Here is an 18,455-nt window from a genome sequence, read left to right as displayed (position 1 = left end):
ATCTTCCTCTCACAGTGATCCTGTGAGCGCAGTTAGTCGGAGAGTGTTTGACTGGCCAGTCGTCGCCCAGCAAGCTTCCGTGGCAGAGTGAGGGTTTGAACCTGAGTATCCCGGATTCAAGTCCAGCACTGTAGCCACCAAGCCACACAGGCTCTATCGTACCATTTAATATGTTAAAAGCATTTTTTTAGTCAGGCGTGCATTGCTTCTGAATAGTAACACGAGACGAAAATGACTCTTTAAATGACCTGCATATTCTACTTTATTTAGGCATATATATATATTTATAATAGAATAAGTGATAATCTAAAAATGGATTAAATGTCATGGGGTGCAGGAAGAGCTGGAGGGGCCACCCAGCCCCATGCCCATTTTTAAAACAGGCTTTACTACTACTTACAATATAAAAATATCTGTTGAAGTTTTTATTTATCCTTTGAATGAGTTCCCTGTGGTGCCTTTTCTCCAAGCAGAGTAAGTTGCCCTGAAGTTATTTGGCCTAACACTTTGTAATGGGCAGTGATACTGCACATCCCTTTCATAAATATGACTAAGGCTAATACTAGCTCACCAAGTCTTCTTCTAGCTCAGGATTTGAAGGGTTTGAAGCCAGTTCTGAAGCTTTGGTTAATATTAACCTTGGTCCAGGCTGTTGCTAATGTACGTTAGCAGACTCTTTTACCAGTGAGGAGTTACACCATAAAGATGTGCAAAGCAGACTTGAAAGACTGTGCAACACATTGAATAATTCCAAATTTTCTATGTTTTGAATAGTTTTGAATCCAATTTTTTGTAATATTCAGAAAAATTCTGTATATTTGGAATTCCATTAATTCCAATGGAAAGCAGGCCCTGATTGGTTAAGGCTGTGGATCCAGGTGTCCCCTGATTGGTGTTGTGGTTTAGAAGGGGGAGCTGGCATGAAAGCAAAGCCTGAGCTGGCGTTTGTCTACAGTTACAGAATTCCAGAAGGCAGAAAGACAACCTACAGAAGGCACTTTTCCCCCAGGTGAACAGGGAGTTTAGCTGCTCCATAATCCACTTGTTGTCCCTCAATTGTTATCCGTGCTCAAACTGTCTTTCTTTTCCATGTACCTAATCTTGGGTCTGATTCCTGCTCTAATCCTTACTATACATATTTATTTAAATCTTTAAGAATAAAATTTAAGTTTAGAAGAAGAGTTGGTTTTTATGCCCTGCTTTTCACTGCCCGAAGGAGTCTCAGAGAGGCTTACAATTGCCTCCCCTTCCTCTCCCCATAACAAACACCCTGTGGGGGAGATAGGACTGAGAGAGCTCTGTGAGGACAGTTTCTAACAGGACTATGATGTGGCCAAGGTCACTCAGCTGGCTGTATGTGGAGGAGCGGGAAATCAAACTCAGCTCACCAGATTAGAAGCTGCCACTCTTAACCACTATACCACCCTGGCTTTAATCTATGATTAGCAGAGTCATCAATTAATAGGGAACATTTTATGTTTTGTTTAGGCCCCTTTTGGGATTTATTAAGCAGGATAAAGTTTGTTAGGTTTAGATAATAGAATTATAGGCTTTATGTACTCTGGGAACATTGGTAAGTGAATTTCCCTTTCTCCCCTTTTCTGTTCTGCTGAAACAAACATCATTTTCTGGGGAGAATATGCCAGCAATATAAAATGTGAGTTGTAGAAAAGATTGGTGTATGAGGAAGGCTCAGGGTTACCAGCTTTGCCCCCCACAGTGCCCTAAAGCAGAGAAGTAGGAAGAAGAGTATGGTCCATTCTTCTTATGAGTGTCCACCCCAAAACCATGGCATTTCTGTCTCTCTTAGCCCACATTTTTAGTCAGGAATGGCTCAGTTTTGTTAACTTTATTAAGTTCCAAATTATTAAAATTCTGAGCCTGAAGATCTAAATTCAAGTTCTAAACTTTGAATCTTGTGTACATTCTTAGTACTCTTCATCTGGTTGCTTGTTCCCAATAGTTTAGCTATGGGCAGCTTTACATCTGTAAACTTGCTGCTTCAGCTGTCAAATGCAGCGGTTGCCACTCATATTGAAAAGCCATTTCATGTCCAGTCAGAATTTTCTGCCTTTCTTCATTTATGTGGGGGTTTTTTTTAAGGAAAACAAATAGTACACTGACAATATTTGCCTCACATGTGATGTCTGAGTCTTTTAATAATTTTTATTTAGGGCTAAAATAATTTGGTCAGGTATGAATTGCAACAAGCGTTTCAGTAATTTCCATTTACACTTCTCACTGCACAGCCAGAGAGATTAACTTTAAATTTAAGCATGACTTCACTGGGATTTACTTCTTGGCTTTGATGATGATCCTGACTTTTCATTCCTCATTGAAGGGTTATTCAATATATTAATTGTGAATCCTGAAATGTTATTTAAAAACTTGCCAGATGCATGGACGTGAAAAGCCTGTTTTTTTCAGTTGATTTGTAACCATTCAATAGGAGTTTGCAGGCATGTCTTCTTTTTACATGTAGGTGTTCATCTTATTTCAAGATCCTTTAGCATTGCTGCATTCAGCACAATTAAGCTGAAACTGAAATAAAAGCACCTAGACGTGGAATATGAATTACATGCAGTGGGGTTAATCTTTTCCAGATCCACTAATATTCCCAGTCTTTTCTCATGATAGCTTAACACTTATGTTTATCCATGAGATACTACATAACACACAACTGAACTAGGAATAGTCTCCCCCCCCTCCCCCCGGATCTGAAACCAGGATAAAATCCTGGTTTTAAAATGTTGGGATTGGAGGGTAAGGAACACATTCTGCTTAATCCTGCATGTGCATTCAGACATCATTGAATAACCAGAGTTAGTTTTAAACCCTTGTGAATCTCATGATGGTTCTTGCCTCTAGGGGCTTGTCACTTTGTTAAGGTAAGTGCTGGTGCACACATAGCACACATAGCAACCATCAAGGAGATTTGCTCAACTACAACAAGGAGCAATTTTATCTCCATATAGTAAGCTGTTCATGTGAAGCACATGAGTTAAGTGATTTTTCTGCTGCAGGACTTCAAATTCTGTTGGTCCATGAAGGGAAAAAATGCCTGTTTTCAAAGACAAATGCAGGCAAATGAATCACTGCGTGAAAATAGCCACTATGAGGACTAATTAACCAGTGTTCTCTAGCCCTAGCTCTCTGAAGAACAACCTTTGATTGTTGTTTTCCTTATAATCCTGTGTGATTATCCATATTTCTTTTCAGAGATAGCAGGGTCTTTTGTGTAGCCAGTTTGAACAGCTGTGTTTTCTGTGGCATGAGTACAACTCCTATATTTCATGTGTATTTCTGTTTCAGTAAAGACATCTTGACATACAGCTTTGATAATAGTTTTTCAACATTTTAGGCAAAAACTGTTTAAAAAGATACCTTTTAATATTAACATTGTTTTAGAATATTTTCTTGCAAAAGTATACATATTGAGCTATCTAAGAAACCTCATTTGGCAGTATCTATCTTTATTTTATTCATTTATCATTTGCCTTTCTTACTGAGACTTGGCGGGATTGTAGTGTGAAACAATTAAATCAACAGAAATGGAACTAATAAATAATACAATAGGATTTAGATTGGAGAAATCTGAAAAAAAAATCTCTAGCTGGGGGAAACGGCATCAGCATTAACATGACATGGCAGAAAATACAATATTAGACAGTACGTATTAGACAAAGTAGTATAGTCCACAGTCCCTATCCCTTTAATAAAGCATCTTTCTGAAACATTTTATTACTGTATAGCCCTGTTACCTGTGTAAAAAAGCCTTCCTGAATAATTCAGTTTTGCATAGTTTGTGGAAGCAGGGAAGGTGAGAGCTTTTGTGATCGCAATATGCCACCCATTCCATCTAATGGGGTCACACCAGAGAACGCACGTCTCTTGGTGGTAGATTTTCTTTCTTTTGAAAAGAATCATTTTTATTATTTTTTTCTCTTAACAACTGAATAAGTTTAAGGAAAAGCCTCTTGGGATTAATATTAGACAGCCTCTTTCATTATTTTAGTCAGTTACTGACCTTAGACTTTATGGATATGTCCACATACTTATCCCCAATGCTGGCAGTCATTCCTCCCAAGATTGATGGGTCAGTCTTTACCTCCAGTTTCAGTATTTCTGCTTTAGCCAAGGAGCCATTTAAAGTTGTTTTCAGTTCAGTAAGATTGGCCTCATCCAAGGGCTGGGCAGTGGTGACAGAACACAGCACTTCTCCACAGTACACACTCATGATCTTCTTACCAAATGGAGAAATTACACCCGGGGTGTAACGCAAGTGCCCATTTTCAGCAAGCACATTGCCAAAGATTCTCTTTGACTAAATCATCATTCACAGACTTTTGCTTTCTTGTGACCTTTATAGGAGGGTTCCCGACAGCGTTTTTGCTGTTCCATTAACTTGCTTCTCCAGCAACACTGCTGGATCCAGCATAACCTGTAAGATCTTAACCAAGTCAGCAGGTCAGCTGAACTCCATCGAAAGTGGGAAGCACGGTGTCCTTCAGGATCTCTTTCTGCCTTTCCATTCGGCAACACTTCTTTACTGTCTGGGTTAGTTTCAATTTGTTCACTTTCAGCCATTTGACCACAGTATCGTTAGGGGATTTGGATAGAGAATGTAGAACTGAGTATCATCTGCCTATTGAAGACATCCAGTTTCAAAGCTACAAATTATTTCTTTTTAATGCTTTAGGCATTGAATAGAATGAGAGAAGCCCACAGAACATTTCAGCACTTTGCATCTAATCTATGAGGAAAGATATAAATGAATACAAGGCACATCCTCTGATACCTGCTTGTAGGAATCTAATACATTTATACAAAAGAGAAGGTGCTTCTCCTAGCTATCCCCTTTACACGTGCCCTTCAGTTGTAAACCCAACTATTTTTAATCAGAACATTTATCTGTAGCAATGGTGATGCTGCAAGGTTGGTGAAAGTTACTTGTACCTGTGTACAGTAAGAGAGATTCTGTCCAAATTTTGATAGGAAAATAAATTGTTTTTGAAAAGTAAACAAAATTTGATGTAGCAATGTTATGATTTCTTCCTGAATGACAAAAAATGCATTAAAATTGGGATAACCTAATGACTTCAAAAGAAGTTCCATTTAGATGCATTCATCATTTTGGCCCTGTAGCCCAATCACATTTAGTCAGAAGCAAGTCCCATTGTATTTTCAGAATATTGCTCTGCTATGTGCCCAGGTGCAGTACTGTACATAAAGCTCCTGTTTGCATTATACTGTAAACATCAACAACTCAAAAAGCTGTAGCTGGCTCTGCCCACTTTCTAAAAAAATAATAAATTGGCAAGATGTCCCATTGGAGACCTCTTGTGCTTTCAAGCATCCTCTAAAAGCTTTATTAACTGGCTCCAGGGGGAATGGGGGTTGTCAGTTTACCAAATATGTCAGTTACCAATGCTTTTACCCGGTGGGTGAGAGGGCAGCATTACCAAGCAGGGCGCAGCCGAGGCCTGGGCTTGACTGCTACTCCAGTGTCCACTGCTTGGTACCGGCACCCTCTCACTGCCAACCTATATGAGTGTTCTGGATGCAGCCAAAGATTCTGTGCCCAGGGGGGAAAAGAGAAATATATATATATACACACACACTACATAATAATCAAAAGAACAGATGTAAAATGACCAATGCAACAAAAGTATAAATACTAGATCATACCTATAAGAACTACATTGTCATTAACTTCTACTCATGTTGTTCAAAAGTGATTTTTATTTACAAGTCACTATGAAGCAATGCTTGGATACTGCACACAAAATCATATTACACCTTTTGTCCAGGCTTTCACTATGAATCTTTCCAGTTGGATTCAGATTTATTATGATTGGGGTAGCTTTTATTAAACTTTTAACATAAATTTTAAGTGAAAGAGAAACCTAAATAACATTACCAGGAGAAGCTAATGAACATGACTGAATGTTGTTGGTAGAGCTACATTTTGGTGCACACCCTGTCTCTTTTCTGTGGATTTTTGAAATGTTACTCTTTGCAAGTGAGCAGAAGTCTGTGAAATAAAATGAAGTAACGTTCATATACAAGTAGTGGATTAGCTGGATTATAGCCTTTGTCTTCAACCATGAAAGCTGGTAACAAAGTTGTGTTTTATATTCCTGGGAAAATGAAGTCTTGTCAGATCTTTGATTATTTAAATCTTTTTTACATCCTTAGGTCCCCGATGGGCTTCCTGGAACACTGGTGTCTTTATTTGTATCAGATGTGCTGGCATACATCGAAATTTGGGTGTTCATATATCCAGGGTCAAATCTGTCAATTTGGACCAATGGACACCGGAGCAAATACAGGTAAATAAGTTGGTTTGGGGTTTTTAGAACAATAAACCATCAGTGCTTCAGGAGCTGTTAGAGGAGGTTAGAGGATGAGCATCTGTTTGGCAAGGAGAAGGTCCCAGGTTCAATCGCCAGTATCTCCAGCTGAAATGATCAGGTTAATGGGTGATATGTAAGAATTATACCTGGGACCCTGGAGAACTCTTCCAGTCTGAGTACAAGATGCTGGCCTTGATGGACCTAAGGCCTGATTCCGTATAGAAGGGCTTTGCATGTTCATGCATGTATCCAGTGGATGTTCTCTACTAGAAGAAGGGCATTTTTGCCATCAACTGAAGACATTGGTTTTTCTAAATCTCACTGTTCACTGCAAACCCATTGTGCCCAGCACTACTTTTGTATGTCTGCTGCATGCTAGAAGCAACATTTAGAGTGGGAATGGGTTGCTGAGGCAGGGAGAGATTAGAAAGTCTGGTTCTGTAAGCAAATCTATGCTTATGGTTCACTGGCTACCACCCATTTGATGTAAATATACTGGTCTGTAGTACACTGAACCATCTCTGTAAATCAGTTAGGCTGAGAATGTGTGACTGCCATTTACTGACAGTAACCAAGGCTTGAACTCTGGAATACTGTTGTGGTTGCCTAACAATAACTATTGAGGACAATTATTTTTTCAACTGCAGGTGCAGCATTATCATTTTAGGATGTATAATCTCCCAGTTGTTTGTTTGTTTTAACATATCAGATTTTTTTCTCTTAACCTTGGGGCATTTGGGTTTTTTCAAAAAAGATCTGTCTTGTCTATCCATTGCTCCAGTCTCTAGATTTAAGTATCCACAGATGTGATAAGATTGTGAATTAGATACACTGATAAGGACTTTTAAATAATATGATTCTCTTCAAATACTATGAAGCATCATTTTCCTAACAAGATGAATTTTGATAACCTACCCTCTTAAGGGTAATAGTGATGTATAGGTTGCCAGAGACATTGTGAAATGTTTTGTTTTTGTTGATAAACTGGGTGTTTCATATTTTGCAGAATAGTAGTTTGAAGATTAATAGAATTAGTTTTAGAGTCAGAATTTGTTTTCATATTCTGTGTAGTACCAAGGAAGCTAAGCCTACTAGGTACTTTGGGTATTTGGAAGTGCTTCATTTTATTTGTAATTTATCTTTATTATTATTATTATTATTATTATTATTATTATTATTATTATTATTATTATTATTATTATTATTAGATTTATAGCCCGCCACTCCCTTGCGGCTCGTGGCGGGTAACAATATCGCAATTCCCCATTAAAACCCCATAAAACAATAATAACATTGCCAATATTGCCGGCATGGCAAGAATGGCAGCTCAACTCCCCCCCTCAACTCCCCCCCTCCCTCTTATGTATTTAAAACATTTGCCTTTTTCCCTTGCAGAATGTGAGGTGTAAATAAAACATTATAAAAATACAAACACATCTATGACTTTTATAAGTTTTATAATTGCATTTTTATAATGCCTTATTTACTGCCAAAACTAAAAGCTTAATTAAATCAATCAAAATGCAGTCCTAAATGAAATTGTCTTCAATTGCCTCCTGAAGACTAACAATAAGGATGCCATGTGTCCTTCCCTGGGTGGTTGTTCCATAATTGTGAGGCTGCCCCCCAAAGGCCCTCTCTTGTGTACCCACCAAACAAGCATCCTTAATTGGAGGGACAATGAGGAGGGCATCTCCCTGCTACCTCAATTCCTAGGCAGGAATGTATGGGAGAAGATACTCTGGTCTCAAGCCATGTAGGGCTTTAAAAGACAAGAATTGATTGGTAGCCAGTGTAATTGGTGTAGCATTGGCAACATATGCTCGCAAAAACTGGACCTGACCAGAATTATAGCTGCAGCCTCTGAAAACTTTTCAAGGGTAGCCCGAAGTAGAATGCAATGTAATAGTCCAATCTAGATGTAACTGAGGCATAGATCACTGTGGCTAGAACTGTCTGACTCAAGAATAGATCCAGTTGGTGCACCAGCTGGAGCTGGGTCGATGCACTCTCAGCCACAGCAGTTTTCTGAGGTGACTGCTATGTGAAGCAGCACTCCCAAGCTGCGAACCTGATTTATTTATTTATATTTATAATTTAATTTATAGCCCCACACTCCTGAAACCGTCGTGTGGCGGGTGACAATAGAACAACCCCACAATTAAATCCTCATTAAAACATAAAAATGCATAACAATAAAAATTGGTGGCAGACTAAAAACCCCAACCCACCCCTGCTCACAGAGGAACTCATAAATGCCTCGGGGGGGGGGGAGGTTATAGGGAGTAGCAAGATCTTATTTGCTCAGGATGAGGGAACCCTGATCTTAAGAGCCCTAGCCTCAACCAAAAACCTGGCAGAAGAGCACACCCTCCATCAGGGCCTTCAACTCTCCTGGGAGCTCATTCCATCAGTTCGGGGCCATGATCAAAAAGGCCGTAGTCTGGATCGAGGTCAGGCAAACCTCCCTCAAGCCAGGGAGGGGAGTATAACCCTGTCTAAGACCAGTGGGGATCTGAAGTTCCTGGTCTGCTTTTCTGCTGACCCTGAGAAGGTGTATCTTTGTCAGGATTAATTTTCAGCATGTTCACCCCCATCCAGTCCATCAGTGAACTCAAGCACTTATCCAGAACATGGACAGCATCATTAGAATTAGATGGAAATGAAAGATAGAGATGAGTATCACCCACATATTGGTGATAACATAGCCCCCTGATGACCTCTCCCAGTGGCTTCTTATAGACATTTAACAGCATGAGGGCTAAGATGCAGCCCTGCAGTGCAACACATCTGTGGCAAAGCAGGAATTCCCTAACACTACCTTCTGAGACTGATCCCCTCCTCCCCACACACACCCAATAGGACTCAAACAAGTATAATACAATGCTTAGTCCCAGAGCTGAGAGGTGGCTCAGAGGGGACTATACCCCATAGTATCCAAGACCACGAGAGTTGGGGTTTCCACTAGCATGCCTGAGATCAAATCAGTTATCTCTGGAAAAGAGATGGCTGAGCTGCAGGGTGGACAAGTACACCAACAGAATTGCTTTCCTACTCCTCTTCAGGAGCACACAGAATTGGCAAAATGCTGGATGAGGCACCTTGATAGATAGATGGAATCAAGGTGACTCCCCAGTCCCCTGACCTAACCTGCTGTATAGAGAAACCTGGAGAACTGGGTTAGATTTACATCCCTGGCTTCATCTAGCCAGGTTTCCATAATACATCAGGTTAGCCTGCTCAACCAGGACTAAATCCTGAATGGCACTAGTTTTTCCATTTACTGACCTGGCATTTAGCAGCAGGGTCCAGGGGGCCCAGCCTTGGTGCAGCTGGGGCTCTATTAGCTGGGAGGCAGACTTCGAGAATATAGGACCACATGAAAGTAAAAGGCTAAAAGCGGGACATAATGATGACAGAGGGGCTGAGTGTCATTGACTACCAAAAGTCACCTCTTGAATATGTCCATTTGAAAAGATTGTTCACCATGATGCTCAGATGTTCTTTTGCTTCTGGTGAAGATTAATTTTTAGTAAGCATGCTCAGAATTTCATGTTATATATTGAAAAATGGATATGTTCAACAAAGAAATAAAGTAGTCAATGTATTTTTGTTTTTTCTTACAGTGCATGCAGGAGATGGGAAATACCAAGGCGAGATTACTTTATGAAGCTAATCTACCAGAGAACTTTCGAAGACCTCAAACTGATCAGTATCCTTTGTACCAAACTGGGACACAACTGTAGCATCTTAGGTGTTCTGCAGTTTATTCCCTATGTGGTCATTATTTTCAAATAATCACACAGTCACTAAAAGGCTAAGTTGAAAAGCTGAGTTCAAAACCAATAAAAACCAATGCACTGTAAGATGGTTTTTACTTAATTCAGAAAAGCTGAAATTTAAAGGTACCAATTGGCTAAAGGTAAAAGGTAAAGGTATCCCCTGTGCAAGCACCGGGTCATATCTGACCCTTGGGGTGACGCCCTCTAGCGTTTTCATGGCAGACTCAATACGGGGTGGTTTGCCAGTGCCTTCCCTAGTCATTACCGTTTACCCCCCAGCAAGCTGGATACTCATTTTACCGACCTTGGAAGTATGGAAGGCTGAGTCAACCTTGAGCCGGCTGCTGTGATCAAACTCCCAGCCTCATGGGCAGAGATTCAGACTGCATTTCTGCTGCCTTACTACTCTGCACCACAAGAGGCTCTTACCAATTGGCTAGATAGTCTTAAAAGTGTGTGTGCATGTGTATAGAAAGGATGTTTGGATAAGAAGAGTTCAGTCTAATAAAAACTGATTTCTGGCTGTAGTGCAGCTTTGGGAAACAATCAGACCTGTGCTACGTTTAGCCCAATCCTTGTAATGATTAAATGGAGGGTTAGAAGCCCAAACTGTTATTCCACTGCTGTGTTGGCTATAAAGGGGGTGGTAATGTTTGAAACTGCAGGAAGAGGGAAGAGTTTGGAAACCAGCTCCCTCAATTTAGAAGTGTCTAAGCCATTAGCAGCCAAACTGTGACATCCTTGAAATTCTGCCTGCATTCATTATGGGCCCTCTTATCTGTCCATTTTCTTTCCATTGCAAGTGGGAACAAATCAAAGAGGACTAGGTAAAGCAAAGTACCCAGTCCTCTGCATTAAAAGTTTCTAAGCATGTTGCGGCTTCTACTGTTGAAAGGGACTACTCAATCAGACCGTTGGTTCATCAAAGTCGGTGCTGCTGGCAGTGGCTCTCCACAGTAACAAGTAGAAGACTGGAACCATAGTTTTTCTTCTTTTCGCTGGCTGCCATTTCACTTCTCTTTCCATTGCAGCTTAAGAAATGTGGGAAAGTGGGGAGAGAGAAATAAGCTGATAACAGTAAAGGAGATTCCTTAGACAGAATCATTCTCAGCTTAAAGAATGAGTCGGCCCAGTCCGAATCCATGTAGAAGGGTTTCACCTGTCACTAGAAAGTAGAAGTGTAAGTGGTACTTTCTGATGTGCATCATGAGCAGAAAACTTCACAAATGTCTGTTTTGGCTACATAGAACACCTGTTTGTCTCAATTTTCTTAATGTAATTGATGCTGCACTTTTACAAGTAGCGTGGTTATGCTTTGTCAGAGTTCAATGGTGGATCATCTTTTTTGCTATGACAAGCGGTGTTTCCCAGGTTTGACTGCAGTAATTCTACTTAAGTAGATAATGTAAAAGACCTTCAGACCCAACTCAGTAGATAGTACTGGCCTTGACAGACCACTGGTCTGATTCAGTATAAAGCGGCAGCACATGTGTGTGAAAATATAAATGTAATGAAAACTGAAAAGCATGGTACATATATGCTTTTTTTAGTGTAAATGGACTTTTCCCCATTTAATAAAACATACATAATATACTTTGAATATATCTTTAGGAAGCAGAAATTGAGGAAAGTAGCATAGAGAAGGGATAAAGGGGCTGCAGAGTTAAGAGTGAGGAAGGTTGTGACCGAATATGGAAGCAGAGTCATCAGTGTAGGAGAGGGGAAAGGAAAAGAAATGAGAAAAGTTCAAAGGAAACTCATTATTCATAACATTTCCACCATTCCCATTTTATCTTCACCATTGGCTGTTGTCAAGGCTTAACTTCTTCCGACCATCCTAACGCTGATGTACATTAATTACTTCTAGCTTGTGTCTCTGAAACCAGTGCTTACATTTTTGATTTTTTAAAACATTACGTGTTGGTGATGAAAAAACTTGTGAGCATCACTTCCACCCACTTTTGCCGGCGGTGAAGAATTTTCCAGGACAATATTTTTTTGCCCCCACACTACCTCTTGTTTTGAAATAAGTGGCATAGTACACAAGGTTAATGAAAGTGCCTAGAATTAAACTGCTTTTCAGCTTCAGTTAATGTCAGCATAACAGTCCAGTACTTGGCATAAACATGTGACCCTGTTGCTGGAGAAGCAAATCAAATAGCAAAAAGTGGCAAAGAGGGAATGATTAACTGTTCCTACAGCTAATGTTCCTACAGCAGTTCCTATAGTAGATGAACCCCTGCAGTTCATCTATAACAGACACCCCCTTCCTGGCTGAAGTTTAACTAAAGTTAGGATAAATGGAAGGAGATTCATTTTTTGCATAGGCTTATGGTGCAATCACTTTTTTTCTTATTCATTTAAGATGTAGATATTCTCTGCGAAATGTAACGGTGAATAGATACCTTGCTACAAAGTAATTAAAACAGAACTTGTGTGAAAATCCACTTTTGTCTTTACAGCTCTGATCTGGGATATAATTTAAATGTTCTGCACTATTAACTCTCTGGTTTATTTTCATTTTCTGTCTTTTCCTTAAGTTATCTGATCTCAGAGCTGTGGAATTTTTTATCAGGGATAAATACGAGAAGAAGAAATACTACGACAAAAATGCAGTTAATGTCATCAGTGTAAGCCCGTTGCTTTGTTCTCAGTTTCTCTTAGCATGTTCATATAGAGATTTAATTGTCACATATACTATAATAGTGTGAGAGGTTCTTTTTGTAGGTCTACTAAATGCACAGTAAGGGACTGACCATTCATTAACAAAAGGAAGAGAATGTAATACAGAGGAATGGCAAAAGTGACCATTATTACAAAGAGAATTGGTTGTGAGTGACCTGCATGGTATACAAAGGACCCTGACTGATAATTTAGTATGGGACTGAGGGAACCAAGCAGATACGGGTTCTGAACATGGATTGGTACTTCAGTAGTTCAAGCTAAATGGTAACTTGGCAATTTTTTGGTCAAATGAGTATGAGATGGGTGACTATCAAATTCTGGAAGAAAGTTAATGATTTAAATCCAGAATGAAATCCCACTGTAGTAATTCATCCCACCACTGGATTTCAATTTTGTATTGTCAGATGGGAGAGTTGTCTGAGTAGTTCAGCCTAAAAACAGAAAGTGGTCAGGAGGTATTGAGATAGGAGCTCAAAACGATTGTGGGCTAGACCTGCTCAGATGCCAGACAAAAGAAATGTGCCTATCAGGAAGACTGTTTGTGACTGCAAAGTGAAATACACAAATAAAATATGATTATTTGACATATATATGCCTTTGAAGTATTTCTGGTAGTTCTTATAAATAAACCTGATCTACTTGGATCTGTTCATATACAAGCTGAGTAGCGCTGTGAATAAATTCTGTGCTTGCTGCTGTTATACACAGATTTCAGAACTCTGTGTGAATTGTATTATAGTCTGCCTGGTGGTGTTAGATAATGAGTTGCCTTATAATCATGAAAGTTTTTTTTCTTTGCTAATTCCAAATGGAGAGAGTTATTTAAAACTTATACATTTAATTAGACTTCTTGATTATCCTTTACTGTTAAAATAAGTACTCAGAAGGAATGAGCAAGAACAAAGGTGTCTTTGCCTTTTTCCACATCCCCATGGGAAACTGTTCTTTTTGAGCTCCAGGACATTAATATTTCAGCAGTCACATTGGATAAAATTTGAACAATGGACGAAACTTAATTATTTTCCCTCATGCTTGTGATATGATCTTATCCAAGTTCATTTTTTATTTTATATTCTAGCGAATTCAGCCATAAATCATTCACTGTTACCTGATACCCTCCCCCCAACTAGCTCTAGTAACATTTTTTTTAAGTGTGACTGACAGCATGCAAGGCTTTACAATGGACTGATTTTTGCTACTCTCAGTACTTGGAGTGAATTGAGGAAGTCCGTCCTGACTGATGATCTTTGAGATGGAAAATGGGTGTCATGGGTTTTAGAAGTAAAGTTAGCTAACTATATAGCTCTAAAAATCCAAACTTCTTGTGTCGCTTGCTCCCCCTCCCCCCCCAAGTGTCCTGTTTTCTCTGCAATTCACCTGTATCTTTGAAGATAAATGGGCAGCAATAAAGTAAACTTGTGGCTGTTCCTGTAGTCTGTTAATTAAATCTGCCTTAGTGCTTTTCTCGTCTTTCATCTGCTTTGTACAGATGTCTTCCTCTGAAGCTGCTCAGCCTTTGGCATCCTCTCCTGCTTCTGAGAAAGCTAAAATGGAGGTATTTCCTCTTCCTACTATGAATATAGTGCCTAGCTACGGATGCTTTCTGCACGTTGTTTAATGATAATGTGGCTTTAACTCTTCCAGGTCACCATCATGATTTGTCGTTGCAATCTTTCAAAACTAAACCACAATTTTGGGGAATCCTTAGACTTTTGTACTAACTTCTGTTCCTCCATGCCAGTTAATTAATGGCTTCTGGGCTTCCATCAGATCTTAGTCTGTCATTCTGTGTGAATTATGACCTGCATCCTTCTCTACAAGTCAGGATTCTGAAACTCTCTCTTGCTATTTGTGATATGAAATAGCTTTTTGGGGAGGGAAATCCCTACAGTTTAATGGTCATACGGAAGTCCAGAATACATGTTTGATATTCCATTTTGTTGTACAAGTCCAAAGTACATACACTAAGGCTTAGAGTAGGGATAATCTTATTTAGATAAGAGTGACAGTGTGAAATATGAGCATTATCTTGGATAATAACATAGCTGTGAAATTCTTGTTTTAAACATCATTGCATGTAATAGATACTAATGAAAATATGCTCCTTGCAGAAGGAAAAGGAAAAAAAGAAAGAAGAAAGAAAGAAAGACAGAGACCCAGAGAAGCCTTTGAAATGTTTAGGAGTTGACAAAGTAAGACTTTTTTCCTTCTTAACAGATGTTTCATAGTATGTCTCTTTGTACTACTATAAATATGCATGTAATAAACATAATTTGTTTGAGGCTTAAATATTGCTCAGCATGAGTCACCGGCAATCCTGATTCCTCAAAGAAGTTCCTGACTTTAGATATCAGAAACATATCTGCAAAAAAAAGAAATCTCCACTCTTCCGTTTTCAGATTCCTTTGGGGTCTCTTCTGTTTGCTTTTTTATGTTAATAATAACTGACATGCGTTATCTGGAAAGGGAGCGTGATTTCCTGTGCCTTTTATTGAGGGATCGTGGCTGGCATAACTTGGCAATATACAAGAGTACCAGATCAATCTTAAATTACCTCCTATACAGCAAACTGTTCCTCATGGTGATTTTGGTGATCTGCTAGACTGCGATGAATTCTTCTGAGGCAGGTAGTGCTTGGACCTTGTACAAAGACCTTCTTTGGCGTAGTGGAGGGATGAAAGCTGTCCATTGTCATGACCTGTGTATGGATAGGGGTTGATCACAGAAATGTTTTTTGTACGGGTTCCAGGAATACAAGTCTAAGACACTGTCTCATATTCTTTAACATGGAGCTTGGCCTTATTTTTGCCAGATCAGTGCTCTTTAATAAGCAGAGTAGAAGCATGAATGCAAGATTGCCTGACAGCAAAATTCCTCTTTAAAGGGGGATTATGTTTATGAATTGTGGATAGAAAGACATTTTATGGAAAACAAAACCCAGTAGCACACCTTTCTTAAGGAATGATGGACTTCACTATTTGCATATTCACATCCAAGATCATAACTCCTTCCAAAGTACAGGACCTTAACAAGAGTATATAGTGATATCTTGCCACCAGAGTTAAGCAGATTATCAGAAATGATTGAAAATTAGCTCCTGCATCCCCTCCTCTTCCATAACCCTGTCTCCAGCAAAAAGTGTAGGGCTCTTCCTTTTGTGTCAAATTTTGCTTCCTGGTCCTTATCTCACCTATAGTGCTCATACCTGTTTGGAGTGTGCAGCCCTCCACTTCTGTCAGAGCAGGACAAGCCACACAAAGCACAAAAAAAACCTGTGTGAGTTTTTCTGCTGTGTGCCCACATAGCAGCAGCCCTGCAAATTTATTGCAGCCCTTTCCGTATTTGCAGTGTATTTGGGGAATTCAGGGTCCTCTTCCACATTAACATGGGGACATGTAAGGCCCTACCTAAGGGATCCAAAGCGGGAATAGCAGTGGTACTCTGAGACTAGGAAGGATTGAGGACATAGGCTTCCTGCTTCGACGTCTTTATTGCTGCAGCTTTCAGAGTTGCATGGTGGAGTTGGCATTAGTCTGTTGTAATTATCCATCTTTTCACTGGTGTGAACTGCCACTTGCTCCGTTGCTGCCAAACCTGGCAAAGAGGAATAGAAATAAAACAAGCTATGGTAGAAATGGAGACAGCAAAAATAGAAAATTAAGAGCCTGAAAGTGAGGAGGTTAGAAATCTGTTCTGATTTAGGAAGAAGAAAGCATGCTGTGGAAAGCAAGGATATCTGCTTGTTGGGGAAAGAAAGAATGGGATATCAAATGGGAATACAGAGTAGCCTGTAATGGCATAGAAAGTAGTGTTGTGGGGCACAGGCAGAAAGGTGGGAATAATTGAGAAATGGGCTATAGAGACCTGTGAGTGGTGGAAGCAGAAAAAGTGATTGGAGAGATGAGCTGCAGATGTATGGGGGTAAAGTAAACATATTATGGAGTAGGGAAAGAGAGAACTAAAGGATTTTTTAATAGAAAGAGGGGTTAACAAGGAGCTGAAGTGGAAGAAGGCATGCTCATGGGGTAGAGGGCAAAAGTTACTTTATTGATTGATTTATATCCCACCTCTCCCAGCAACCTGGTTCCTGGCGGGTCACAAATAAAGCCCCCAATAGAAACATACAGTACTATCCCATTAAAAACGTCCATTTAAAAAAACGTTGTGGTGGCGACAGTTGCAAAATCCCATAGCGCTAGCACTTGACAGCATAAATTAAAATAAAAGCACTGGATAAAAACTAACAAATACCTTCCTCCCTGAATGCAGCCTGCTTGAGTTTCCCTCAGCAGTTAGAGTTTTCATAGAATCACAGAGTTCATTCCTTCCTTACTCTTCCCTGAAGAATAAATGCCATGCCTCTCTGTCACAGTGGGATGCAAAAGTGTCAAACACTGGACGCTTGATGCATCTCATTTCACTGCAAGAGAGACGTGCGACTACTTCCCTTCCTCCTGCCCATCCTGAAATTACTGAAGGAAGGGATGGCATATGTGCAAGGCTGATTGTCTGTTTGCTTTCCCTGTTTCAACAAAATGCCCAATGTTAACTATAATTTCAACGTACTCTTCCTTTTTTTTATCATGACTGTGACTGTTCTGTTCATTGGGATGAGGGGTATGGAGAGAATACACTCCCTTCCTGTAATGTATGAGAAGAACCTAGAAAAGCTTTCATCATGTTAACATTCCTATATTCTGAACCTGTTTGTTCACACAGGATTTATGAGTGCTAAAAGGTTAAATGACAGCTTAAGGACTATTGAATTAATTTATATGACCAGTAATCATGAGATTGTATATTCACTTCTGGCAATTAGGGGTGGGTGCGTGTCAAAACAAGTTACAAGATTCTTATTAATATGAGCTGCAAATAATTTGCATTCTCACGGCAAGAAATTATTGTTCCCAATTTTCATAACTGCATATCTTTAGCAAAAACAGCAGCAATGTATTTTAACTATATAATAGTATATGAGAGAATAGGAAAGTGGGGATTGGGAATTAAAAACGCTTTTATTATCTAAAAATATGGATTTTCTTAAGTAATGTTTGATGTACAGTTTTTCCTGTGTTCATAATATTACTGGTTATCTTGATTTTTTAAAAAATAGAATATAAGGGCAGGAGCACAAAGGAATTCATAACGTGCATTAAAACAGAACTGCATACAATATGCTTGATGGGATACATGTTAAGCCATAAAATATAGTTAGTGTAACTGTGAAAATCATAGGTTGCAAACTGTTTGAAAAATAAGTTTCAGTGTTAAATAGATATTATTCCCACAGCATTTGACTCAAATTTGACAAAATATTAATATATATGCGATAGAATAGGTGAGATGTGTTTTACTAAAGTATTATTTACTAGAAGTTAAACCAGGATCCAACAGATTCTTGACTGACAAACTGATCCAGCCTCTCAGCCTTTTTACCATTGAGAAACCTCTGAAACATTATTCAGGCTTTGAGAAACCTGGAATTTATATCAGCAGACCACACTTCCCTACCACACCTCTGGAAGTCACATGTCACCAGAAATGACATAACCCAGACTCTCTACTGGATGTGACATCACACTCCATCACCCCCACCCCTCCAATGCCAGAAACAGCCCGATGCCCATTGTTG

At 39.4% G+C, this 18,455-nt stretch overlaps 1 protein-coding gene across 3 annotated transcripts in view; it reads left to right on the top strand.

Annotated features, from left to right (window-relative positions):
- The window catches only part of SMAP1 (small ArfGAP 1), an 81,904-nt gene that overhangs the window by 25,017 nt on the left and 38,432 nt on the right, over nt 1–18,455 (top strand). For 2 of the 3 annotated variants that reach the window (XM_077307303.1, XM_077307323.1), the window contains exons 2-6: nt 6,199–6,332; nt 9,983–10,068; nt 12,693–12,768; nt 14,313–14,378; nt 14,935–15,015. In XM_077307303.1, the coding sequence (XP_077163418.1) occupies nt 6,199–6,332; nt 9,983–10,068; nt 12,693–12,768; nt 14,313–14,378; nt 14,935–15,015 (443 nt within the window). The remainder of the gene's footprint in view (nt 1–6,198; nt 6,333–9,982; nt 10,069–12,692; nt 12,769–14,312; nt 14,379–14,934; nt 15,016–18,455) is intronic. The other variant, XM_077307314.1, reaches the window with a different exon arrangement.

This window comes from Paroedura picta, chromosome 1 (assembly GCF_049243985.1).
Source record: "Paroedura picta isolate Pp20150507F chromosome 1, Ppicta_v3.0, whole genome shotgun sequence".
NCBI classification, from domain to species: domain Eukaryota; kingdom Metazoa; phylum Chordata; class Lepidosauria; order Squamata; family Gekkonidae; genus Paroedura; species Paroedura picta.
This window is presented reverse-complemented; position numbering and strand designations above follow the sequence as displayed.